Source organism: Lissotriton helveticus, chromosome 11 (genome assembly GCF_964261635.1).
Source record: "Lissotriton helveticus chromosome 11, aLisHel1.1, whole genome shotgun sequence".
Taxonomy (NCBI): domain Eukaryota; kingdom Metazoa; phylum Chordata; class Amphibia; order Caudata; family Salamandridae; genus Lissotriton; species Lissotriton helveticus.
This window is the reverse complement of record NC_136072.1, coordinates 401220773-401248217: the sequence shown is the minus strand read 5'-3', so window position 1 is coordinate 401248217 and position 27445 is coordinate 401220773. Positions and strand designations below refer to the sequence as shown.

The window sequence follows — 27445 nt, the reverse complement described above, 5'->3', positions numbered from 1 at the left end:
TACTGTAGAATCCGGGTTGTTGATGGTCACCAGGCCAAATTATCTGGAGAAAAAACTGCTTTTCAGCAACGGATAGTGGATCTATTACAAAAGAACGCTGCATGTCTGGTACGCAAGAACGATTGGGGAAGCAGATTATGCACAATAATTTGTGGGGTACTAAAAGCATCTGGTTCATAGAAATTGGTTTTGAACCTCAAAAGACTCAATGTTTGCATATCAAATCTGAAACTGAAACAGAGACAATATAGGAGGTCTTGAGGATGGTGAGACCTCAGGAGTTGCTCTTTTCAGTAGATCTACAGGAAGCCTCTTGCCACCTACCAATATGGGATCCTTACCAGACATTTCTCGACTTTGTCAAGCCAGGCCAATATTACCAATTTACTCTTATGCCCTTACATCTAAAGAAAGTCCTGAGGGTCTTTACGAAACTAATGGCTCATTTGGTAGAACTACTGCATCGGACAGGCATTAAGTTGCATCTGGATTAGTACAACTGGCTCATTCATGCCCCTTCATTCCACCCAAGGGTCATATTTTAAGGTGTGTGTAGTATTTCTGAAGCACGGTTTCCTAAGCAACCCTCCAAAATCACAAGTAAAATTATCTCAGGCGCAGGAATTCAATGGAGAAGAATTTCACACAACACTAACATCATGATCCTTCCAAAACACAGGGCACAGAGGATTACGAGTCATGTGAGAGCATTATTACAGGGTGAAGGCCTGGTTTAAAGTTTTGGGGCACATAGAATCCAGTGTTCTTAGTGACATGGGCCTGGCATAATCTCAAGCCTTTAGTTTATCATCTATTACAATAATTGGCACCCCAAATCAAAGGATCCCAATTATCCCCTTCTTGCCCCACAATCCGTTCAAATAGGCTGGAATGTTGGCTGGATCAAGCCATTTTTGCTGTAAAGGTACTCTCAGAACCCCCAGCTCCTTTCGACAGAGGGCAGGTTTTCAACCAAATTCAACCAAATTCAGTGTTACTACGCAAAACCTTACATCAGCAGACAAGAAGGGATCAAATCTGAGGGGCTTAGGTGACAAACATGTTCCAGTAAGCAGAATCCTGCATTTCCTTCCTGACAGCTGTACATCTGAGAAGGGTGGACAATAAGCAGTTGGGTCAACTCTGTATGGTGTTTGCTTCCTCCCGCGAAGTAATGCCTATACTCTGCTTTAATCCATCTGTCGAAGGTTTAGTCTATCACTGATAGACCTATTTGAGTCTTGAGAGAGTCTGCGGGTACATTAGTTGTGTTCCTAGATTCATGGTCCGCTATATTGGGGGATGTGAAGGCATCGGTGCCTACGTGGACACATGAGTTGTTCTACGAATTCCCAGCATTCCTTAGGTCATGCCAAAAAGTCCAGAGGGAAAGAGTGAAATTACCGTAATGAATTCCCCAAAGTTTGAGCCTAGCAGTGGAGCCCTTGATTCTCTTCAGCTGTCCTAACTGCAACTATGCCGCCTGAGGTTAGGATTTTGGAAGCGAAAAAGAGTGGACTGCAACAATTAGGTCTTTTCAGAAGCAGCAGCCCTGGAAGTTCAGCAATCTAGGTGGATGTCCACAGTAGATTCCTATGCTCATCAATCTATGTCTTTCAGATCTGGGTCTTGCATTTCGGGCTAACTTCTCTCATATGTTCTCCTTCTAAAATTCTAGATTACCTTCTTGAGGGGTTCATAAAGGTTAGATGGTTACTACCCAGAAAATACAATGGACAGTCATTATGTTCTTCCGTCAGTCTTGGTGAAATTCAGAAATGTTGGATTTTTCTGTCCCCCTGAAAGGGTTTAATTTTTTTTAATCCACCCAGAAATGTTCTGCTACCCCCATGAAATTTTGATCCAATGCAACATCCTCCACTTGAGGCACTAGATTGTATTCCATTTGATTTACTTTCCTATTATTTCGTTTTTTCTTACTGTGAATATGAATTTGAGGTTTTTGAAGTATCGGTGGTCTTTAGTATGTACTGAACCATATTTTCCCCTACTACTCGATGCTTTGGAAACAAAACCCAAACCTTCCTTTTTTTCCCAAAGATTGTGACGCAGTTACATTTGGATCAGTAAATTAGTCTACCTCTATTCTCTTGGGATGGTATTTCTCCTGATCTGTTGGGGGCAGATGTTAGACAAGTTTGCTAATTTATTTATTAAAGCATATGACATAGCTAAGGCAGCACTTTCGCCAATTGCCCAAGGAATTAAACGAAGGCATCTGCTGCTTCCTGAGCCTCCTCAGCAGGCATAGGCTTGTTGGATGTTTGTTGTGCTGCTACGTGAGCTGAAGGGCCTATCATTGTGCAGCACCATTGTTTTCAGAAAATGAGGCATTAGCTGGGGCAGAGTTGTATTAACTTAAGGTAAAATTCTCCAGATATGTCAATACATTTGTTTGCTTATTGCATCACTTTATGTGGTTTTGTCTTTTTCTTGTTTTAGGACATGCCTCATCTCGATATTTCTTTGGGATGTTTTCACCATGTAAGTAATAAAGCAAGGACAGGGAGACAGAAGTAATGGAGCAAAGGCAAGAAGACCAGAAGTAATGCAGATTACCAAAAGTAATACAAAAAAAAACCTCTAGAAAAATAACAAGAGACTGATTTAGAGTGTGTGTATGGGATACTGTATCGTAAATTTGATTAATATTGTGTTCACAGTATTTCAATTAAATTATATCCTATGCCAACTGCAATTGGGTGCACTGGATATCCATCACATTTGTGACGGAGTTTACCATCTACAGAACTCTAAACCAGGCACTATGTTTTTTCTGCTCAAATCCCTCCACATAATATAGACTGATACACACTTCCCACAAAGGTCAGAGACACTCAGAACGACATCACCTGAGCCTGCTATAAAATGAAACATCAATATTCAGTCCGCTAAGAAACACAGATATAAAGCAAAATGAGATACTACAAAAAGTACACAACAACTTATTAGCAGAATATATAATTACTATCAAAAACAGAACTCAAAATACAGGCACATGATCATCAAATATAAGATCAGTCACCATAGACTAAAGACTGTAAGATGATGGCAGAGTGGGAACAGGAAAGATAAGCCAGACAGGACCTATCAACAAGGCAACTTCGACCTCATGGAAAAAAAATACTTGTTTCCATACACACTGCCATAGACAAGAAGCAACACACTTTCTGCTATGATTAATATGCCAGCAGGATCACTGACTTCACAAACCTGGAGATGAATACAAGACGCACATTTTACCAAGGAAAATCTCAAAGAGAACATACAGTAAAGCAGGGGGTCCCAACGAATAGCTAGTGAGCTACTGGTAGAAAACCAGCACCCCGAAGTAGCTTTCAGAGGTGAATCCAAGCCCAGTGTCTCAATTAGAGAGTCTGTGCATAATATTAAAGGCAAGACTTCTCATGTCACATCCCTTAGTTTGGTAACCAGCCAAATCAATGGCAGGGCCTCATGAAAACACTCAATCACATACTGTTTCAGCCCACAGGGGACACAAATGACCATCTATCTCCACCCTCAATATAGTTGAGTCACAAGGAGATTGGCCATGATGTTCGCCCTTCCCTATCAGTAACACTGTGTGTGTACAGTGGCCCAAGAAAGAAGAGATGCAGCAGTAGCCTGAGCAATACCCAGTGCTGACCCTCACACCTACAAATTGTAGGATAGCAGAAGACGGAGTGAAAATGTACTAGTTGGGTGCATGTTCAACCCAAGAGCAGAGGAGAGCAGAATATGGGTCTAAAGCGGAGGCAAGTAAGAGCCTCATGTATTCACTGTGTGCTTGTATGCAAGTGTGTGTGAAATTGTATTCCTCCTTAATAAACTGTGTCACACCTTGGAAACTATGTCTGGCGTCAAAGACAGCCAAAAGGATATGCTAGCCCCCATCATATGGTGTTTATCTCTGAGATAATCGTGTCCGTTCATTGCGTAGTCGTGACAGTGGCAAATCAATGACCAATTTAGACATATTTAGGGCATTCTTTATATACTTGGTACCATTGACATATTAAGAGCATGACTGATATACTTTTAGCCATCCCTGACATAATGGTGTTCACCCCTTACATTACATAATAATGACAGTGACAGATATATAGTGGACAAGCTGGCCATGATGTTTTTCAACCTTGGTGCAATGGGTCCCCTGATATATATGTGGGCATTATTAGCAAGTGACCGGTATCTTTGGTGTTATGGTAAGCATTCATGACCAATGATGGTAATACCTGGGCATTTGAACCAGAATAGGTGAATGTCAGGGAAAACATGTTTTTTTCAGAAAAGGGCCTCGTCTTTCAAATTGAGCTTGTTTGCTCAAGTGGAAACTGGTATTTGATTACAAAAAAGGTTTACTTTCAAAAACTGACATGCGGATGAAGATGAAAGGCTGCAGTTCCAAAATACATTTAAAATTGATAGTTGCGTGATAATTGAAGCTGAGTTGGAGAGTCTTATTGCTGTGGCTATGCCCTTTGTACCAGACAACAGGCAGTGTTTTGGCTGGTATTTTATTACCCATGTGGAGGCATTTAATATTTATGAGCTTTTCCCTGGCATTAAAGCATGGAACCTCACCTGAAATGCTCGGATGGTTACTACTGATAATCCTGCTTAGGTTAGTAATATTGTCAGTCTAATATATGTGGTCGCTACTTTAGTGTGATAACATTTGCTAGTAGCTCGGGTGGACTTTCCTTGAGCAGAAATAAATCTCACTGCAGAAAAGGTTGGAGACCCCTGCAGTAGAGTAACAGTCAGCTTGTGACACTAACAGAGACCAAAACATCTTACTTGTACTCTGGGAAAAGTTATGAACCAATAAAGGTTTCATTTTTAAAACAGTATGTCAAATCAATAAATTGCAATTTAATTGTATTGCACTGTGTGCATATGTTAGAACCTTCACGATATTTCTGTTTGGTGTATTTTACTTACTTCTTCCAAGGTCGAGTTTTTACTTTCAATGCTCCTAAATTCAGTGCGGAAAAGGTGTTTCAGACTATCCATCTCCTCCTGAAACCTGGTTCTCTCCTCCTCCTTCCACTTCTCAAAATCTTTTCTTGCATCCTCCTTTAGGTGAGAGATCTCCTCTAAGTCCTGTCAGACAAAGAAGCAAAATCAATTAATGTTTGTAACAAAACCCTATCAAGGATGGGTAAAAGTTGAACGAAAATGCCTTGTATGGTGGCCAGTCTTTTATAAATATACCCACAACTGCTAACAGCATGCTATAATGCCTCAATTACTTACTAATAGGTAATTCCATTAGTCTCAGTCTTTTCTTCGCCTTTCAAGTTAATATATATAGGAAAAATCGCCTTCCACAGACCTCAGTCCCATTTTCATATTTTAATAAAAGAACGCTTCAGTAGTCCTTCTATAAAGGCCATGCCCGACAGCATCACATCCTTAAGTACAAAGCCAAACCAATGATGGTACACAAATTACCACCCTTACAGGAATGGAGGGTGGGATATATTGACTAAACTGAAGTGGATAAGACTGAATAATGAAGCTACCAGTATGTAATTGAGACATTAACTCCTTGTCTACTTTCCCATACCAGACTTTACTTTTGAGGAATATCAAAGCTCCAAGTATTTTGGGCCAACTTGACTGGACAGAAGGTTTTCAACCCTTTCTAGCTGATCCACAGTTGAGAAAACATTCAGGGCCGGATTGGCTGTAGCGGGCACCAGGCGTTTTCAGGGTGGGCCACTAGGGTGGCAGGCGGTTTAGGACCCTGGGGGCTGGTTTTGTTAACAGGAGCCAGTGTTGCAGCATAGTTGCAATATCGGCCCCTGTACAAAAGCTGCAGCAGTGAGACAGGAGTGGTGCTTACAACTAGCAACCCCCTAACAAAGCTACCCCGCCTGGCCGGCCGAGCTGTTTGCCAGGACCGCTTTTGGATCCCAGTCTGGCCGTGAAAACAATGAATCCACAATTCTGAAAAATGCAACTCGACCAAGATACACCAGGACTGCCCTTTTGCCGCCATCCAACAAATGAAAAAAACTCCTCTTCAGGAACCGATGAATCTGAAAGCAACTGAGGTAGTACTACTACCTGTACATATAGAGGTGATTCAATCATGTGGCATGATGGACAGACAAGAGGATGTTGAATAAGAGAACCCACTTTTGACTCCTCCATATCTGATGCAGAGGAGGAGAACAAGAAGGCCGGGCTCAAAAGTGAAGCACCATGAGGGGGCGTGGCCAAACGGTCCATAATGGCTGACGTGCTTTAGACGAGCTTCGGAGGCCCACTCGTAATCCTACAACTATCCTGTTCATCAGTCTGTATCCTGCCCCTAGTTTCCCATATATATTGCCCCCATGCCCACGCCATTTTGTGGGAATGGCCAAACCCCAATCTGAAGCAGCGACAGTGATGTTGTGGTAGTGCCGGCGAGTAGAGCCTGGGCCGTGCTTCCCCGCGAATCATCCCCGTTCATCGGCTGACTTCCGACCTGACTACACTTGGAGGCGTCCCGACTGCGGTAAAGGGCTAGACGGAGGTGGGGCCACGGCTGGGGCGAGAGCAGTGAGGCGACGCTGCTGGTACGTGCGATGCCGGAGAAGGGTGCGGTGTGCCCGCGGTTAGGTGCCGCTAATCATTGGATATCCTTGAGGTGCTCGTCCCGGGCTCAGAGTTGGTGCCGCGGTGGACTGCGGTCATGCACGGCACCGCTGGACCAGGACTCAGCTGGGGGGCACAGTGCTAGGTAGATCCATAGGCAGGTGACGCGAGACTCTGTGATTTTGTAGCTTTGTGGCTCTTTGGGTGCAGCCGGTGCCTTGGTTCTGCCTTGTGTTGCTTGGGGGAGAGGTGACTCCTCGCGACATTGAAGATCCGGAGCCCCCACTTCTTCCCGGTCGTGAGCTGCGATCCTGGAGCCCTAGGTGCTCCTTGTGAAGTTATACCCCTGCCTAGGACCCATGCTGTGATTCGAAAACGTGATTCACCTGGGGCTCCTGTGGTGTGCCCCCCCCCCCCGATACTCCTGCTGCAAGTGGGGCTGGAGTGTGGGGCGGCCTGATTGGTGCTGGATGCTTGGCCTGGTCGAGTGCTGCGATCCCCCTTTATTGTCTGCTGCGGCCTACATCTCCTCCATGTCCTGCCTGGGCCTGGTCCTCTCTTGGTCCAGGGACCTGGCGGAGTAGGCAACTGAGATCTGCGTGGTGTCCTACACATTCCTTACAGTAGAAGGGACTATCCCCCAGAGGCATCAAGCATCCATTTTGTGATTCCTTATTAGCGAAAAATAAGGATTCGCTAATAAGGAATAGCAAAATGCTATGCATGGAGAAATCACTAAAAAAATTGCGATTTCTTAATATTCCTTAATTGCGACTCGCAAATTGCGAGTCGCAATTAAGGAATACCTCCCTATTCATTCCTATGGGCCTAGATGCCCATAGGAATGAATGGGAAGACATTCTCAATTCTCAAATTGAGAATGCAATTTCAAGGGTGCAGGGGTGTCCAAAGGACACCCTGATGCACCATTGAAATTAATCTGTGCACATATGTTGCGCACACACATGCCCTAAGGGCATGTGTGTGCGCAAATTACCATGAAGTTCAACTTCATAGTAATTTGCTCCCCCTATTAGCGAAATCTCTAATTTTTTACTTTGTTGCACTGCATTTAAGGAATCTCAATTTGGGATTCCTTAAATGCAATCGCAATTTAAGGAATCTCAATTTAGAGATTCCTTAAATTGCGATTTTTGCATTTGGGATGATGCATCCCAAATGCAAAAATACCGGTCGCAAAGGGGCAGATAATACTGGTAGTATTCCAAAGTGTTTGACACCTTACACGACATGTTTTGATAAAGCCAAACCAAAGTTAGGAGTATATGGTATGGCTATATCCCAGAACAGCTATAAGGAGATGGTTCCGAAAGCTGCAGAGGGGCCCAGCTCATGCTAGGGCACCCTCTCACATAAAACCAAGCACTCTGCCTTCAGGATTGTCGAGGCCTATCATAGGAGTGGCTTATAGGTGTATATGTGTCAATATGTCTATATGTTAAGGTAGATATAGGTATACTATATCTAAGTAAGATAGACAGTTACCCAGGCTGTGTGAACAGACCTGTGGTGTCAGTTTGGAAGGCAAACCAGGGGTGGCACAATAAGTGCTGCAGACCCTGGTAGGCCTAGGGTGCACCTATGCCCTGGGTACCTATGGTACACTATACAGGGGCTCACAAGGGTGACCCAGTAACCAATCTGGTATGCACCTAAAGTGCATGGTATCAATTTAGAGAGAACAGCTGGGCTGTGGGTCTGATTAGCAGGCCCACAGCCACATTAAAGTTGAAAAACCAGAGAATCACAGCATGGGTGACCAAAGGAAGCAGACCCTACTCTCCTACACAACCCCCCCCCCCCCCAACGCGGGGACATTAAACTAACCTTGACCAGTTAAGTCTTCGTGTTCTAAGTGGAAATATCTGGAGAGTACGTCTGCATTGGCATGGTCAGTCCCAGGTCTATGTTCCACTGTAAAGTCCAACCCCTGTAGGGAAATGGACCACCTAAGCAGTTTGGGATTTTCACCCTTCATCTGGTTTAGCCACAAGAGGGGCTTATGGTCTGTCTGAATCTTGAAGTGAGTACCAAACAAGTATGGCCTCAGCTTCGTCAGGGCCCAAACCACAGCAAAGGCCTCCCTCTCAATAGTGACCAACGTTTCTCTCTAGGGGTCCGCCTTCTGCTAATAAATGCTACTGGCTGGTCTTGACCATCTTTATTCAGTTGTGAAAGCACAGCACCTACCCCCAACTCAGAAGCATCTGTTTAGACCAGAGCTTTCCAAACTCTGTGTCCCGACACAGTAGTGTGTCGCCTGCAAGTGGTGGGTGTGTCGCAGGATGAGGCACTTAGCACATAACTGCTAATTAGGAGGCATTCCTTTGAAAGAGTGTCTCAGAGTCAGCCACAGCAGTGACTCCGAGACACTCTGCTCTAGTGGGGGCGGGAGATTCACAACAAAGCCCCATTAACAAGTAAATGGTCTTTTAAAGACGCCTTTAACACCTCAAAAACGCGAGATCCTTAGATTTTTTTTTATTTACCTGTTCCCTCAATGTTTAAATTATAAAGTACTGACATCTGAAAGGAGAGTGCACAGTAGCCAATCGATGCAAACATGTCCCAAAACGAAAATACTGAAAAGCAAAAACAAAAAAAACAATCTCTGTCAATAAATGTGGGCCAATTTAAAAACTGCCTGTCTGTCCTTGGTAAGAGAAATGCATTGCTGGCTCGGCATTTACTCAATTTCCTCAGTCAAATTTCTATGTAAAAATTGCTTCTTTCTAAAAGACCTGCGTGGCTGGGAGGGTGGGGTGAGGTGCCAGAGGGTGACAGGCAGAGGGAGGGAGACAGTGAGATAGAGGAAGGAAGACAGGGAGAGAGAGGGAAAATAGAGAGAGGGAGACAGACAGGGAGGGAGACAGAGGGACGGATACAGAGGGATTGAGACAGAGGGAAGGATACAGAGAGAAGGATACAGAGGGTGACAGAGAGAGGGAGACAGAGAGAGGGAGACAGAGAGAGGGAGACAGAGAGAGGGAGACGGAGAGGGAGGGAGATAGAGAGAGAGGGAGATGGAGAGAGAGAGGGAGAGAGCGAGAGAGAGAGGGAGATAGAGAAAGAGAGAGAGCGAGAGCGAGGGAGATGGAGAGGGAGATGGGGAGAGAGGGAGAGGGAGATGGAGAGAGAGGGAGATGGAGAGGTAGAGAGAGAGGGAGATGGAGAGAGAGGGAAATCGATAGAGAGAGGGAGATAGAGAGGGAGATAGAGAGAGAGAAAGAGGGAGAGAGAGAGAGAGAGAGTGAGATGGAAAGAGAGAGGGAGATGGAAAGAGAGAGGGAGGGAGATGGAAAGAGAGAGGGAGATGGAGAGAGAGAGAGGGAGATGGAGAGAGCGAGAGGGAGATGGAGAGAGAGGGAGATGGAGAGAGAGGGAGATGGAGAGAGAGGGAGATAGATGGAGAGAGAGGGAGAGAGAGGGAGAGAGAGAGATGGAAAGAGAGAAGGAGATGGAAAGAGAGAGGGAGATGGAAAGAGAGAGGGAGATGGGGAGAGAGGGAGATATATGGAGAGAGAGGGAGAGAGAGAGAGAGATGGAAAGAGAGAAGGAGATGGAAAGAGAGAGGGAGATGGAGAGAGAGGGAGATGGAGAGAGAGGGAGATGGAGAGGTAGAGAGAGAGGGAGATGGAGAGAGAGGGAAATCGATAGAGAGAGGGAGATAGAGAGAGAGGGAGATAGAGAGAGAGAAAGAGGGAGAGAGAGGGAGAGAGATGGAAAGAGAGAGGGAGATGGAAAGAGAGAGGGAGATGGAAAGAGAGAGGGAGATGGAAAGAGAGAGGGAGATGGAAAGAGAGAGGGAGATGGAAAGAGAGAGGGAGATAGGGAAAGAGAGAGGAAGATGGAAAGAGAGAGGGAGATGGAAAGAGAGAGGAAGATGGAAAGAGAGAGGGAGATAGGGAAAGAGAGAGAGGGAGAGAGGGAGAGGGAGAGGGAGGGAGAGAGGGAGATGGATAGAGAGAGGGAGATGGAGAGAGAGAGAGGGAGATGGAGAGGGAGAGGGATGGAGAGGGAGAGAGAGAGAGAGAGAGGGAGATCGGTAGAGAGAGGGAAATCAATGGAGGGAGATGGAGAGGGAGGGAGATGGAGAGGAAGGGAGATGAGAGGGAGGGAGATGGAGAGGGAGGGAGATAGGGAGAGGGAGGGAGATGGAGAGGGAGGGAGATGGAGAGGGAGGGAGATGGAGAGGGAGGGAGATAGAGAGGGAGATAGAGAGAGGGGGGGGAGATAGAGAGGGAGGGAGGTAGAGAGGGAGATAAAGAGAGAGGGGGGAGATAGAGAGGGAGGGAGGCAGAGAGGGAGATAGAGAAGAACCGGAGACATTGTCGGCTCTGTAGACACTGATCACGACCCCAACGAAAAAGAAACTGATCACCAAATTATACAGGGCGACACAAAAGAGGCTAGCCTCCTTCGCTGGAACAATGAAATAGATCCCCCCCATCACAGAGGAGGAATGGATAAAGATATGCTCACTTACGGGGAGATTAACATCAAACAGTAACCTCCGCATCATTCACCTTAAGTTTATCCATCAAACATACTACACTCCCCACAAGCTACGGAGGATAGGCCTCAGGACATCAGATGAATGTAAACGATGTGGACGCGAGGGGGACGATTTTATACACTTTGCGTGGAAATGTGGGCCAGTTTTTCTGTACTGGGAAAAGGTTTTGGCACTTATCACCGAGATGACAGGACTAACCCTGCATAATGCTCCATCGTTGTGTCTGTTAGGTCACGATCCCCAACTAAAGGGCATGATGGGTAAATTTGTACAACTGGCCTTACTATTGGCAAAAAGACGCAGTCTGTTTATATGGGATAGTAGACTGCACCCTAACGCAGACAGCTGGTTAAAAGATATGGTGTACTGCAGAGACCAGTTGGAGACATATGCAGAAGAACTTCCACTTTCCTCAAGGCCCAGGGATGTCTGGGCTCCGCTGCGGGAGTATTTATTGACATGTGCTGATCTGAACTCTGATTGAACATGACAATTATGGATTCTGGGTCTAACATTTCCTACGATGCTCAGATAGTAAAGCCTTATATGTGGGGTGTTGGATGTGGGGAGAGCTATTATACATTGCGACTGACAGTTTTACCTCTGCTTGATGCATAGTGCCCGTTATTACTTACCAACTAGTGTAACCTTTGGCTTTGTTACGTTGAAGTTCGTTGAATGTTATATACTGAAGATCTTTGACTGAACAGGCATATGCTGTATGAATATTATATGCTCAATAAAGAACTTTAAAAAAAAATGTTCTATACTGCAAAAAAAATTTTTTAAATAAATAATTAAAAAGCATTGGCATAGCCAATAGGTCTCGCTTTTTGGACCGTATAAGTATTTAGTTATATGGCAGAATATCCTTGGTGCAACAACACCAACTGTTGCATGACTAAACATTTATAAGGTCCCAAATGCGAGACCTATTGGCTATGCCAATGCTGGTCTCATTCTGACATCACATTAACCCTGCCATTCATAGCGATTGCCCATATTAATATCATAATTTCCTTGATACTCTTGTTCGCCATAGGAACCGTTGTTTCAGCATATAATAAACAGATTTTCCAGCACAAGATCCCTAAATGTTAGCTAAAGACACTATGTGTACCAAAGGCTTGCAATTCCATATGGCACATCATATTTCAAAAATGTATGTAGCAATCTTTTTAAATAGAGCTCATACTCTGCCATTGGCAAGTCAGGTGGTGGACTCACCAAGCACCTGCAGGTGCTTGGAGCCTGCCAATTGCTTATCACTGGTTGGCTTTTCTGTCACTCATTTCTAAGCTTCTTTTTTGTGTTGGCAATAGTGTGTTTGTCACACACATTGAGCATACCCTCATTACGATCTCTTCTGGTTGGTTGGCTTCTATGATTCTACTGCTTTTCAAGAACTACTTAGATCTTTTGGGTTAAACACTTCATTGGGGGGGGGCGTGGCTTGGCGCAGTGGGCGATGGCGGCGCCTGAGTAAAGCTCCGACGCGGCACCGGGGGACTCACCTCTTAATACCCTCTGTTCCTGCACTGGAAGTCCGGTCCTGCCGTCTGACAGCCTACGCCATGTTCCGTGACTACTGAGACGTTCCTGTTTGGGCGGACGGCGGAGTTCTCCGCTGTTATACTTCTGAGGGCGCTCCGGTGGTCGCGGCCGCCATCTTGCGGGTCCCGACACGGAGCGTCTTTCTCCTAAAGGCGAGTGTGCATTTATTTTATTTCTTCGCCTGCAAATTGCTGCAATCCTGGATTCACTTCTATAACCCCCACGAAGTTGCAGCCTGCTACAATATTTCAGGAATGTTGTGCACTTATGACTGACTAGCCTTTCCCACAGCGCGACCGCCATTTTGAGCACCTCGGAGTACTCTTGGCTATATAGTGATATGCTGACTCCGCTTTCACTGCGCATTATGAGTTTTCTTGGCAAAATGTAGTATTTTTTAGCCACTGTTTGGAATGTTCTCGTTACTCTACACCATCCTTTTATTGAAGAGTGGAGGCGGTAGATTACTTGCGGCCCCCACCAGCAGAGAATTTTCCATGCGACATATTTCAACGCTGTAGAGGCTTCCTTCCTGGATATTCTCATTTCGCTGGAAATTTTGTCACAACTTACTGCAGGTTTTGCTTTTTGGATGTTCCTCCTGCTTCAGCTGGTTGCACTTCTTCTATGACACAATTGACTATGCAATTACACCATACGAATATGTATTCTCTGTATTGGCAACATTGACTTGGCTGAATTATCCTCTCAATGTTCATATTGGATGTTCCAGCTTAAACTCCTCCCTCATATTAATTGTGCTTGACGCATCATAAACGAACTGAATTACGAGCAGCTATACTAGCCTTATAAAGTGTCTTCTTCTTTCTGCTGTTACATTGCGTCTCTTGTGAGTATCTCAGTGTCTTTGTATGGGACGACAAAAACATATGTCTTGCTTTTCCTCCAAATCGACTACAAGGGTGGCTTTTGTAAAGAACTCTAAAGTGTTTTCAGCTTTCTCCCAATTAGAGGATTCCCTTGCATCATCAGGTTCGGAAGCAGCCATGGATTCGTCCTCTCAGCCATCCTCAGGGAAAATAACTGTTAAACGGCTGAAGAAACATCCCCCTTCGCCACCCAAGTCATCATCTCCAGTTTCTATGGAGCTCTTACTGGAGGAAATCCGATCATTCCGCCCTTTTCTCGAGGAAATTGGGTCGCTGCGCCCTTTCATGGAGGAGACTACTGCCAAACTTCAGGTTCTAACAGACAATTGGTCCCAAATTGAAACAAGAGTTTCTTCGGTGGAGCACTCCGTCGCATCCTTTCAAGAATCTCAAACCACAGTCACACGTCTGTCTTCGCAGGTGGGCGCTCTTCAGAAGCAGGTGGAGGAGTTAGAAAATAGAGGCAGGCGCAATAATCTTCGCATTTACGGCCTGGCGGAAGGTCTTGAAGGGTCTGATCCGCCTGCTTTCTTTAAATCCTTCCTCCCTAAATTGCTCCACTTACCAGAGGATACGTCTCTCAACATCCAGCGCGCACATCGTCTAGGCCGCTTACCTACGTCACTCTCCATGTCACAAAGGCCAAGAGGTGTAATTCTTTATTTCTTGGAGTACACTGATCTCTTGAAAGTTCTTGCAGCTGCCAAGGCTCTTCCTAAATTGACATGGTCTGATTCTCCGTTGTTCTTCGCTCAGGACTATGCTAAAGCCACTGCCAACCGCAGGAAAGCCTTTCTAAGCATGAGAGCAGTCCTTCGCTCTATGGGTGCTCGCTATGGCCAATACCATCCTTGTTTGTTCAAAGTCACCTATAACAACAAAACTACCACATATGAAGACCCAGTGAGATTGCAAAGCTTCATTAATGCGCATCACACCTCTGCCATGGATGCTTCTGGTCCTTCGTCCTCCTCCCCTGGTTGACTTTTAATACTTTTTTGATGCTCCTTTTTCTCGCTTGTTTGAATGTTCCATTGTTTCGCATTGCAATGTTGCTGTTTACTTCACGCCTATGGCTGATAGCTGTTTCTATTAGCCAGCTTTGATGCTAGTCCTACGTTCTGTTATAATGGCTACTCCCTTTTTGAATTTTCCTGCCTGTTTTGAATGTTTTATCCTCGTGCTGTTCTCCCACAAGCTGTGTTTCATGGTCTTTGTATAGATGCGGTCCTATGTAACACCCTATTCTTTTTTCCTGCCTATGTTTCCACAGGAACCCTTCGTTGTCTGATGACGTCTTCCCGGTTCCCTGCCCGGCTGACCTCAGTTGTGTTGCCTTGCCTACCTGGCCCCTTCCTCCCCTCAACTCCTTCTCGTATTTCTCTGTTGTAGGTATGTTCTCCCCATGTTTTTTGTACCTCCTTTGTTTTTTGATCTTTTCCCCTTCCCCTTCCTCGCTCAATCATTTTCCATTCATGCATAATGATGATGATTTTCTTTTTTCAGGTTGTATTTCTTCTCTCCTCAGATTCGAGCATTTATATTCTTTGCTCTTCCATCCATTTATCTACACTGCTTCTCTTCTCTTTACTTTCTACTCTTTAATCTTGGGTTTTTTCCTTACTCTTGTTTTTCTTTTAATTGCACATTGCTTCCTTCTTCTTCAATTCCTTCTTCTTACTCTCCTTACATTTCTGATAATTCCCTTCTCTTTCTCTGATCTCCTCTTTTTTGTTTTCTATTTTGGATTTCTCCATGCACCAAGTTATTGCTTTATTGTGTAAATTATGTCTTTGAATATTGTTTCCTGGAATGTTAAGGGTATCAACTCCCCGGTTAAAAGACAGCGCATTTTATCTCACCTAGCTAAATTAAATATTGATATTGCATTTCTTCAAGAAACTCACCTTACAGACACGGAATCTGAGAAACTTAAGAGAGGTTGGGTAGGTGATGTATTTTACTCACAGGGTGATGGTAAACGTAATGGTGTTGCCATTTTATGTCGCAAGTCGCTCCCTCTCACACTCATTTCTCAAGCCTCAGATACTAATGGCAGATGGACTCATGTCAAATTATCACTTAGAGGTGTTCCGATCTCCCTCCTTAATGTCTATGGTCCCACAAACGGTGAACCCCTTTTTTGGGCTGAATTTTCTCCCCATATTACCCAATTCATGGATGATAATTTTATCCTTGCAGGAGACTGTAATCACCCTCTTGATCCTTTTCTGGACAGGAAATCTGATGCCTACTATATTCCCACAAAATCACACAAACTATTTACTCAGGCCATTTTGCAACATAAACTCGTTGACTCATGGCGTTTATGTAACCCGACTTTACAAGAGTTTACTTTTTATTCACCCCATCATCGTTCCCAATCACGTCTTGATTATATTTTTGTTTCCCATGCACTCTCTCAAACGCTTCAGGCGGCAGAAATTGGTCCGATTTTACTTTCCGACCATGCCCCTGTGGTGGTCAGTCTTGAGGTTTTACCCAAAATCGACGGTCCTAAAAGGTGGCGTTTTAACAATGCCCTCCTTCTGGATCCCAAGTTTTCCACTTCTTTTTCTAACTTTTTTGATGAATTTTTTCTTTTCAGTGATATCCCACCCATTTCACGACATACCCTCTGGGACACCTTTAAAGCAGCTGCACGTGATTTCATTATCAGTTATGTTGCTAACAAACGAAAAGCTGCTCGCCATTTTACCAAGAACCTCCTTCATGACATTAAAAGATTGGAACACGCCTACTTTACCTCCCATTCCTCGGATAGTTTGACATCTCTGGTCGCTGCTAAAATCAAATTTAATGAAAAGTCTACTGAAGATGCTTCTTTATATTTGCTTAAATCCAGTGCTAAATTTTATGGTGGTAGGAACAAAGCTGGAAAGATTCTTGCTAATTACTTGAAGGTCAAGCATAACAAGGTGAACATTGAATCGATTTATGATGATGATGCACATTTACAACACAAGGATGCTGACATTCTTACTACTTTCTCCCATTTCTATGAGACCCTATACACCTCAGACACCTCCTCTTCTCCTCAATCTCTTGCTCACTTTTTCTCTACCATTCTAACCCCTTCCTCTTTTCCTCTTGACCTTTCTTCCTTAGAATCTGATGTTTCACAAAAAGAATTGCTTGCTGCCCTTCAACGTTTAAAACTTAACAAGGCCCCCGCCCTGATGGTTTTACTGTTGAGTTTTACCTTCACTTTTCAAATTTACTCATTCCAAAACTCCATTCCCTCCTCCACTCCTTTGCTGAATTTGGCTCTTCCTCCGGTACTTTCTCGGATGCACATATTTGTTTAATTCCTAAACCCGGGAGAGACGCCCAGTATTGTAAAAATTACAGACCTATTTCCCTAGTCAATATAGACTACAAAATTTTTGCTAAATCACTGGCGATTAGATTAGATCACTTGCTTCCTGACCTTTTAGGAGATGAACAATCAGGCTTTGTTAAGGGGCGTTACATTACTGTCAACACAAGACTTTTATTTAACATTTTAACAAAATCCTCACGTCTCCAATACCCCCTTGCAGCAATAGCCTTAGACGCAGAGAAGGCGTTTGATAGGGTAGAATGGCCTTACCTCTTCCATACTCTTAATTGGTTCGGATTTGGCCCTAAATTTGTCTCCTTAATTTCATTCTTATACTCCCGTCCGCGAGCTGCAGTTTTTGCCAATGGTCAAACATCTCCTTATTTTAATCTTGGTAGAGGTGTCCGTCAAGGATGCCCTCTTTCACCTTTTTTATTTAACCTGGCCCTAGAACCCTTTTTGTCCAAACTTCGCCAAAATCCTGATATTCACGGATTTCAGACTAAGGATCTTTCCATTAAGCTTGCTGCGTATGCAGACGATATTCTACTTTTCATCTCGAACCCTACTGTTTCTATTCCCGCTTTTTTAGCAGAAGTACAGCATTATTCTTCAATATCTGGCTATAAATTAAACCATGATAAGTGTGAGATTCTGCCATTGACGAAGTTCACCTTTAAGCATGACTTCAATGCCTCCAACTTCACCTGGAGTTCTTCCCATATCAAATATTTGGGATTGCATATAACCCCCTCCATCCCTGATACTGTTTCCTTATGCCTAACCAAGTGTATTCAGAAACTATCTGACCTCACGGCTAAGTGGCACCCTCTTTATCTGTCCTGGTGGGGTCGCTTAGATACTATCAAAATGATGCTATCCCCTGTTGTTCTCTATACTCTCTCCAATATCCCTGTCGCCATTCCAGCTAAGTTCATAAAAAAAATAAACTCAGTTTTATCTTCCTTTCTGTGGCATAAGAATAAACCCAGAATGTCTCTTGCTAGACTTACTCGTCCGGCTTCGGAGGGTGGTGTTAATTTTCCGAATTTCCTGGCCTATCACAGAGCTTTTTTGCTGCGCCAATCATCCTTTTGGTTACAAGATCCTGATTCCTCTTGCCCACTGTGGACTAAGGTGGAGCGCCTTTTCCTATCGCCTTTCTCTTTTGCTGAGTGTATCTCCTTTTCACGCAAACCCTCCTCAATTTTTTCTCCCATACATAAATTCACTCTCAAACTTCTCTTATCCTCCCGTCCTCCTCCTCCTGTTTGTGTTACTGATTTCCTTTCCTCCACCATTTGGCATAATAAATACCTTTTAATCCGCGGCAAACCTATTTTCTGGAAATCCTGGAGAGCCAAGGGTTTGCTTTGGATCTCCCAATTGTTTTCACAATCCACTTTCTTGCCTTTTCATGCTCTTCGCTCCACTTTTGAATTGCCCCTCTCTTCTGCTCACCAATATCTCCTCCTTAAAGCATCGGTTATGGAGGTCTACAACAAACTTCCCAAATCACACCCTTCTCCATCTTCCCCTGATCCTACTACTCAACTCCATTCTACTCTACTTACCCTCCCAAAAGCTTCTGTCCTATACAAACGCTTTCATACACACACCCTTCCCAGACTCAAAAGCACAGTGGAGGAGCACTGGGAAAATGATCTTTCCTTATCTTGGCCAACTTCTTTTTGGGATAAGATCTGGACGAAGATCCGTAAAACCTCCAGAGCTGCTTCTCTGACGCAAACTATATTCTTTATTTACAATCGTTTATTGCATACTCCTTCCACCCTTCACAAACGTTTCCCTACTACACCAGACACATGTTGGTCATGCTCTTCCCCTAATGCTACTTTGTTTCACATGTTGTTTCTTTGCAAAAAGGTACATGCCTTCTGGTTACAAGTCTGGGCTCAAATTAATGTTATCTTCTCCACCAGCATTCCATTTTCACATGCACGAATTTTTCTGGGAAGCCTCTCCCCTTGTTGGGATCAGATTGACCTAAATGTCCGTATTGTAGACCTACTATTAGCAGTTGCTTTTCAACAAATTACTGTCAACTGGAAGTCTACGTCCAATATCACCTTCAAAGCTTGGTGGTATAATGTTTGCCACAACCACAGACTTGATAATGCTTTTGTTTTTCCTGCACAGTTGGCAGCTAAACGTGCTGAGTTATGGCTTCCTATCACGTTATATTTGGATAATTGTACAACCCGTTCCTTTCGTCCACGACCTGATCAGCAGGAGGTTTCTAAACCCCCTTGATACCCTTTCCATTTCCTCATGTTCGGCTAAACTGTTTTATTGCATGACTCTAATTGCATTTGTTTCTATTATTCATATGTTACAATATCTGCTTTTTACCTATTGATACTCATGATTAATCCATTATGTTTTGAATTGTTACTATTATATTGCATTGTTTTTCTTCCTTCTTCTCAATTAATCATCATCTGCTTCCCTTTTCCTTCTTTTGTTTTTCCCCACATTATTATGTTCCTATTTTGAAATATTACCTTGTCTCCCCTTAATAAACTTCTTTTGAACTTAAAAAACACTTCATTGGAGTGCATGCTTTTTCCAGCTATCTCCCTTGCGCACTTTTCTACCCCTGCATTCCATGTTGCTTCCAGTGTGCTCCCCCCCATGTTGCACTCACCATCATGTACTTCCTGGTGCGTTTCTTTGTCACCTGTGTGTTTGTTCCCCACCCACTTCATATTGCTATCTCATCTGCTGCTTCTCCTCCGCACACCCACCCTCAGTGCTGCGTCCCAAACTCATGCCCTACTACTCCAGCCCATGACTTCTCCTCCCCTCATACATGCCCCCATCGCTGCTGCTGTTTCTCCCCTCCTCTACTCTTGACGTTGCTTCCCTACCCCTGAGCCCTCCTCTTTTGCCCGTTGCTTCTCATCTCTACCTCGCCATCCGCATTGTTTCTATTCTCACCACTTTGCTTCCCAACCCCACCCTTTATGTTGTTCCTCATTAACCCATGCTCGGAGACCCAAAAAATAAAGCTTTTGCGCTACTTCTTGCTTTTTAATTTAATGAACAACATTTCTTGCATTAAGCGTACAAAATTATGTGACTATGACACCATAATGCTTTTTTTACTTAATTATTTTTGCGATACTGCTCAGCATCAGGGATGCTTTACAGCGGGGATAAAACATAAAATAACATGTGTATTTGTAAAGCGCACGTTCACCCTTAGGCATCTTGGTGCTAAATAACAGATGTTTATTGTTACCCAACTCAATGGTACTCGTTTGATCGACCTCAGATGGATGAAAGGCTGAGCGGACCCGTCGGGATTTGAATCTATGACCATGAGGTCGAACACAGGCCACTTCAATGAATGCATTAGTCCTCTGAGCCACGAGACCCGGCAAAAACATTGGCTAATCCAAAAGGTCTCAAAGGCTTGACCTATTGCCCGTGCTAAAGCTTGTCCCATTCTGCCCCTTCCAAGCAGATTGTGAAAATCTGCTTGGAAGATGGGAAAACCAAAAGGTATACAAATCTGACAATCATCTGACAGACAGCAGAGTAGAACAAATCCCAGAGGCTTGGCAGAGTAGAAAAATCAAACATTGTAGAAATCTGACAATCATTTGCAATAGACAGAAGTGTATGACAAATTCAAGAGTTTCAGAAAGGAATCAGACTGTTCGGTGAAACAGAGTTGACAGCATCTGAGCTCAGACGGATTACTCCAGTCTTACATGCTCAGGTCCACACAGCTGCAGTGGTATCACCGATTTTTTTTCCAATTAAGTTGATAAAACACCGTCGCACAAGCCATAAAAAGCTGGTGCAGTAAGTGACCCCTACTGACATGCTATGAAAATCTGCAATAATCCTCCTGGATTAACATCCTGAATTGCATAACATCCCTCTCTCAGCACTTTCACCGCACTCTGAAGGGCCTTCACTATCGTTGATAGTTTCTAAGCAATAACTTAAGAACATTCCCCCCAACCTCTTCACCCGGATACCAATACCATTAGTGAAACAAGAGGTAAGTGAGTTGCCTTATGAAACATATGTGTTTTGCCTGGGTTATGACAGATGGTGCAGCCTCATAATCTATTAAACCAAGTACGAGAGAGATGTTTGTGCAGCGTATATTCTGAACAGATATATTTCAAGGTGGTCTCAAATATGATGACGGATGAAAATAAGATACAGCTAAATAAAGTAGTTGCCTGGAATTTAGTTCAGGGGATGCCGCTTTTAATCTCATGTTTCCTGGTTTCACATTGTACAATTTTGCCATAACATGGGTTATCTCTCTCTCTCTCCCAATTTACATCATACTTTAATATCTATTAGAATTAAGACATCTTTCTATAACAAAATTAATAGTTTATTTAATGGAAGGCAGGGTAGTCTATTTTGAATGTTAACATCACCTGATTTCCCTGACTTAACAAAGAAACGTATTTTAGGAAATGCTCATCACCTTCAGTGAAGGCAATTACACACAGTTACATAACAATGGTCTGGGAGAACCCATGGAGATCAGGTGACACAAATAATGGCCACAGTTTAGCTATTAGCAGACTTTCACACACAACCACACTATGCAGGCTATATGAATTTTAGAATGCTGTAAAAGTGCATCGCTAGGACCATATTGCTGGCGATTTTTCAAATTGTCCGCTCTCACAACAGACTGATTGAAAAAGCATTACCATCACATCTCTCACAAACCATTGTCACAGCACTCTGGAGGGTCTTCACTATCAGGTAAATGACCATGGCGATGGGTAGAAAATCTTCTCCTGCAGAAGGGGGAGGGTTTAAGGGTGAGGTAAGAGCATGAACAGCAGAGGCCACATGGAGGCTCGTCTTGTTTGTGGACCTAGAGCTAAGCCAGGCATCAGCTTTGAGCCTTCTGTGGCTCTGTGTGTTTGCATCTTTTGGTGATTTTATTGCACAAAATGCCATGATATAAAAAGTAATTTCTCAGATAGCCATAAACTATGGCACAGGAAATATTGATTTCATCATCATAATGACAGCCCCAAAACCCCTCTGCAGAGCTATAACATTGTTACGGCTACGAGGATTATGCGGCATGAAAAACCGAATTATACGGCATTGATATATAAATTATGTAGTAAAACATGCTAATTATAAAATGTGTACCAGAATATATTGATACTGCAGCTGACGATACGTTTAGCACCTCAATCATAGTGTCCACAAGGTATTAGAGTCATGTGCCAGTAGCCTCCGAGACCTGCTGCAGTTGGGTCTCACTGAAAATCCAGAGACACAAATTGAAGGAGAATGGAGGCAGCACTATGTATGTAGTCACGTTAGCCAGTATGATCTTTTCAAATATCTTTATTCTTCTTTAGGTTAAAATAACACTACAGCCAACGCGTTTCGTTCCTTTTATAGGAACTTCATCAGGGCAGGAAATTCCTGTGTAAACCATGTCCCACTTTAAATATCAAGGCGATAGTCAGCCCAACGACGCAGACAGTGTAGGATCTGATTCTGGCCAGAGCGTGTAAGTGACCCTAAAGTGTCAGCACAATATTCCGACCGAAATTGATTCACTGTGGTAGCTCCTTAAAAGGTATCTGACGGGATTCTACGCGATTAACCCCTTCGGGGCTGATGACGAGCTGGGCTCGTCATGGAGCAGGACGCTCGCACGCTGATGACGAGCCCAGCTCGTCATGGGCCCCACCCTCGGGGGAAGCGCCAGCGCTCCCCCCGAGTCTGCCCGATTTTCTGCTTTTCTGCCGGGATGGCAGGGGAAGACCTTCCCCTGCCTCCCCCCGCCCTCCCCGCCCGCGTCATCAATGACGTCAGCGCGCGAGGCGCGCTGACGTCACTGGAGGTTCCTTTTGTTTACCGACGCGCAGGGAAGCCATTTGCTTCCTGCGCGTCGGATTGCAAAGAGGTTTGTTTTGCGGCTGGGGCAGGGGGGAATTTGCTGAAACGTACATCGAGGGGAAGGAAAGGCCTTTCCTTTCCCTCGATGCAACTTTAGAGCATTCCTGCTGCACGATCGTGCGATCGTGCAGCTGGAATGGTAGGGATTTAAATTATTTTTTTTTTTGCCACTTTCGTTGTTCGGGGAGCGGCCCCTTGGGGAAGGGTCGCTCCCCTTTTTGGGGGATCATTAATTTGGATGTCTTTGTGTGCCTCCTATGTTGAGGAATGGTCGATTTTTCAAAATAAAATGCTTATGGGGGACATTTTGAACATAGTATTATTGTGCTAATATTTATCAAGGATGCAAGTGCCTCTGTCCTTCATTTCTATTACTTTGTGTTTATCTGAAGTGGCTAAAAAACACACCTGTCCTGCCTAGGCAAAGCTCACTAGTGTTTTTGGGCTGTTTTTTTTAATTTTTTTTAATTTGTGCTGCAATTCGAACACATGCTTTGTCTCCAGTGACCATGTGTGTGTTACTATGCCATCGCAGCGATGTGCGAAGCGGTCCCTTGAGTGAGCTGTCCATCATAGTGGGAAGCTCACAAATGTTTTTGGGCTGATGATTGTTTTCCTGAATTTGTGCTGCAACTCGAGCGCCATCTTTGTCTCCAGTGACCATGTGTGCGTTTCTATGCAATCACACAGATGTGCGCAGGGGTCCCTTGTGTGAGCTGTCCATCATAGTGGAAAGGCCACAAATGTTTTTGGGCTGATGAATGTTTTCCTGAATTTGTGCTGCAACTCGATCACCTGCTTTGTCTCTAGTGACCTTTGTGTGTGTTATTATGCCATTGCACCGATGTGCGCAGGGGTCCCTTGAGTGAGCTGTCCATCATAGTGGGAAGCTCACAAATGTTTTTGGGCTGATGATTGTTTTCCTGAATTTGTGCTGCAACTCGAGCGCCATCTTTGTCTCCAGTGACCATGTGTGCGTTTCTATGCAATCACACAGATGTGCGCAGGGGTCCCTTGTGTGAGCTGTCCATCATAGTGGGAAGGTCACAAATGTTTTTGGGCTGATGAATGTTTTCCTGAATTTGTGCTGCAACTCGAGCGCTTGCTTTGTCTGCAGTGACCGTGTGTGTTACTATGCCATCGCACCGATGTGTGCACAGGTCCCTTGAGTGAGCTGTCCATCATAGTGGGAAGCTCACAAATGTTTTTGGGCTGATGATTGTTTTCCTGAATTTGTGCTGCAATTCGAGCGCCATCTTTGTCTCCAGTGTCCATGTGTGCGTTACTATGCAATTGCACAGATGTGCGCAGGGGTCCCTTGTGTGAGCTGTCCATCATAGTGGGAAGGTCACAAATGTTTTTGGGCTGATGATTGTTTTCCTGAATTTGTGCTGCAACTCGAGCGCTTGCTTTGTCTCCAGTGACCGTGTGTGTTACTATGCCATCGCACCAATGTGTGCACAGGTCCCTTGAGTGAGCTGTCCATCATAGTGGGTAAATTTAGGAAAGATGGTGCACTCCGCTAGTTGGTGGGTGTTGCCAAACGGGGATCTTCTGTGTGAGTTCACATGCCTCTTATGTGTATAAATGGTCAGAGACTGATGAGAGCAGCAGATGGGGAGAAAGAAGCTCCTGGTCATAGGAATTGTTTTTGGATTGCGCTTGTGAAAATCAAGGATGCAAGTGCCTCTGTCCAGCATCACAGTTAACCACAGTAATTCTGTTGTCCCCCCTCCCCATGAGAATCCCTGATGACGTCAGCGCGCACAGCACGCGCCAACATCTTCAGGGATTCCCAGGCGGTCGGGAAGCCATTTGCTTCCTGCGCCTGGAGGTGTTAGGTTGGTTTTGAGATATTTGGGGGGGTTTGGGGCTGCAAAGAGGCATCAGGGGAGAGGTAAGTGAATTTCCTCTCTTCTGATGTCTCTTTGCAGGGCATTTCTGCCTCACGGTCGCACACAGCATTGCGATTGTGCGGTGGAAATGCCCCCACTAGCACCAGGGATCTTATTTTAGATTGTAGGAAGTGACCCATTGGGCAAGGGTCGCTTCCAGGTGGGTCGGATTTTAAATTTAGATTTTCTGGCCCCCCCCCCCCCGTGGGCAAATCAACCCGTACTTTTGTCCGTTTTGCCCTTTTTGATGGCCCATCTGTGTGGATGTGATTTTGGGGGTAAATTTGTGTGTTGTTTATTCATTTGTTATGTTGTTTGTGAAATGTAGTATTAATTTATTTTTTTTCTTCTTTGTTTTTGATCCAGGCTTTTGCTGTTTGTATTGGTGTAGGTTGTGGTTCAGTTAATGCTGGTTTTGCAGCTTGTGTAGTAAGTAAATGTTTTTTGTACTACTTTTCCTAGATGAATGTGTTTTTATGAAAAGTGAAGTTATTGCTGTTTGTGTGGCTTTGTGTTTCTTGATTGTTAACTTTTTTTTTGTATTGCTGCTTGATGTGTACTTTGTCTAATCTATACTTTTTTTTTCTTTCCAGTGGGATTTCCTTTCTTTTTGCTGTGTTTCAGCAGAGTAGGTGCTGGTGAGTGTTCTTATATTTGGTTAGATTTGAATTGTTTTTGAGTGTATTGATTTTTGTGTGAAGACTCTACCTTGTTTACTTCTTACTTTGCACAGTGTAGGTTGTTGTTCACTTGTGTGTGTAGTCTTCTTGCTTTGTAAGGATAATGGCTGCTCGCAGGATGACTGCTAGGCAGGTTGTTAGTTTGCTTTTTGAGTCTTCCTCTGACCATGGTCCAGACACTGACTCCGAATCGGAGCATGAGGTAGGTGCAGAAGATTCAGGCAGTGAGTTTTCTCTTCGCATGGTATCATCGGATGATGATTCTTCTTCTAGTGCTGATGAAGTGCCTGTGGTAGAGAGGGACATTGATGTGCCGGTAGAGAGGCAAGAGCCATGTGAGCGGCAGCCTAGGTCCTCAAGGTTTCCCTTTTTTTCTCGTCGGGAAGAGGCAAGTGTGGTAAAGGCTGCGCCCAAAAGGTTTCACATTGCTGTGGTGCGCCAAAGGTTATCTGGTGCTGCTAGTCTTCCTGTTGTAGAGCAGCATGAGGCATCTGGTGCTGCTAGTCTTTCTGTTGTTGTTGAGCAGCAAGTGGCATCTGGGGATGCAAGTTCTTCTGTTGATGTTGAGATGCAAGAGGCAGCTGGGGATGTGAGTTCTCCTGTTGGTGTAGAGATGCAAAATGTATCTGGGGATGCTAGTATTCCTGTTGGTGTAGTGATGCAAGAGGCATCTGGGGATGCTAGTGTTCCCGTTGATGTAGTGCAGCAAGAGGCATCTGGCCTGCAGGCTAGGGTGGCTTCTTCTCCTGATGTTAGTGATGACGTCTGGGTTGCCCCTGGCATGGTGCAGCCGGAATTGCCAGACTTCACTGGTGTTCCAGGGTGTAGAGTGAATACTGACAATTTTTTGCCAATTCAATTTTTTTCAGTTGTTTTTTGACGATGAGTTTTTGCAGGAGATTGTGGAGCAAACTAATTTGTATGCAGAGCAGTATTTGAGGGACCACAGTGCCAGCCTTAAGCCCCATTCTAGAGCTACCCATTGGTCTCCCACATATGTTGAAGAGATGAAGAAGTTTTTGAGATTAACTTTTTTGATGGGCTTGCTAAGGAAGCCATCAATGTCTTCTTATTGGTCCACTAGTCCCTTGATGGCAACATCTATATTTCCAGCAGTTGTGACTCGTGATCGATATATGCTTCTTCTTCGCATGATGCATTTTGTTGATAATGATTTAGCGTTGCCACGCGATCACCCTGATTGTGACAGTCTTTTTAAGATTCGGCCTGTCCTTGATCACTTTGTTGATCGTTTTCCTGAGATCTTTGCACCTGGAAAAGAAATAGCTGTGGACGAGTCTTTGGTATTGTTCAAGAGCCGCTTGGTTTTTAGGCAATACATTCCTAGTAAGAGGGCACGCTATGGAATCAAACTGTATATGCTGTGTGACAGTGATACTGGATATGTTTATAATTTCAGGGTGTACACCGGTAAGGATTCCAGCATTAACACTTCTGCTTGTCCGTCCACTTTCGGAGTGACTGAGAAAATTGTGTGGGAACTAGGTAGACGATTATTTAACAAAGGCCACCATTTATATGTAGATAACTTCTACACTAGTGTGCGTTTGTTCAAGGAGTTGGCCAAAGTGGGCACTGTTGCATGTGGCACGATGCGCAGTAACCGGAAAGGTTTCCCAATAGAACTTGTTTGCAAAAGGCTTGTGCGGGGACAGTCTACTGCATTGCGATGTGGGAAGCTTCTAGCTGTGAAGTTTTCAGACAGGAGAGATGTTTACATGCTGACTACTATCCATGACGAAAGCACTGAAGCTCTGCCAGTTCGGGGTGAGACTGCTGAAGTGCGTAAACCTGTGTGCATTTTAGACTATAATAGGCACATGGGTGGTGTTGACAGAGTAGATCAGAGGTTGGAACCTTATGCTGCTCTTCGAAAGGCTTACGTTTGGTACAAGAAGTTGGCTATCCATCTTTTCCACTTGGCATCCTTTAATGCTTTTGTTGTTTTCCAGAAATCTTGTCCTGAGTCAAAGATGCCT

The 27445-nt window shown here is 44.3% G+C and overlaps 1 protein-coding gene across 5 annotated transcripts in view; it reads right to left on the bottom strand.

Annotated features, from left to right (window-relative positions):
• DZIP1L (DAZ interacting zinc finger protein 1 like) overlaps positions 1-27445 on the bottom strand; it is a 796975-nt gene that overhangs the window by 510313 nt on the left and 259217 nt on the right. For all 5 annotated transcript variants that reach the window (XM_078665844.1, XM_078665841.1, XM_078665843.1 and 2 more), the window contains exon 5: positions 4969-5130. In XM_078665844.1, coding sequence (XP_078521970.1) covers positions 4969-5130 — 162 coding nt within the window. The remainder of the gene's footprint in view (positions 1-4968; positions 5131-27445) is intronic.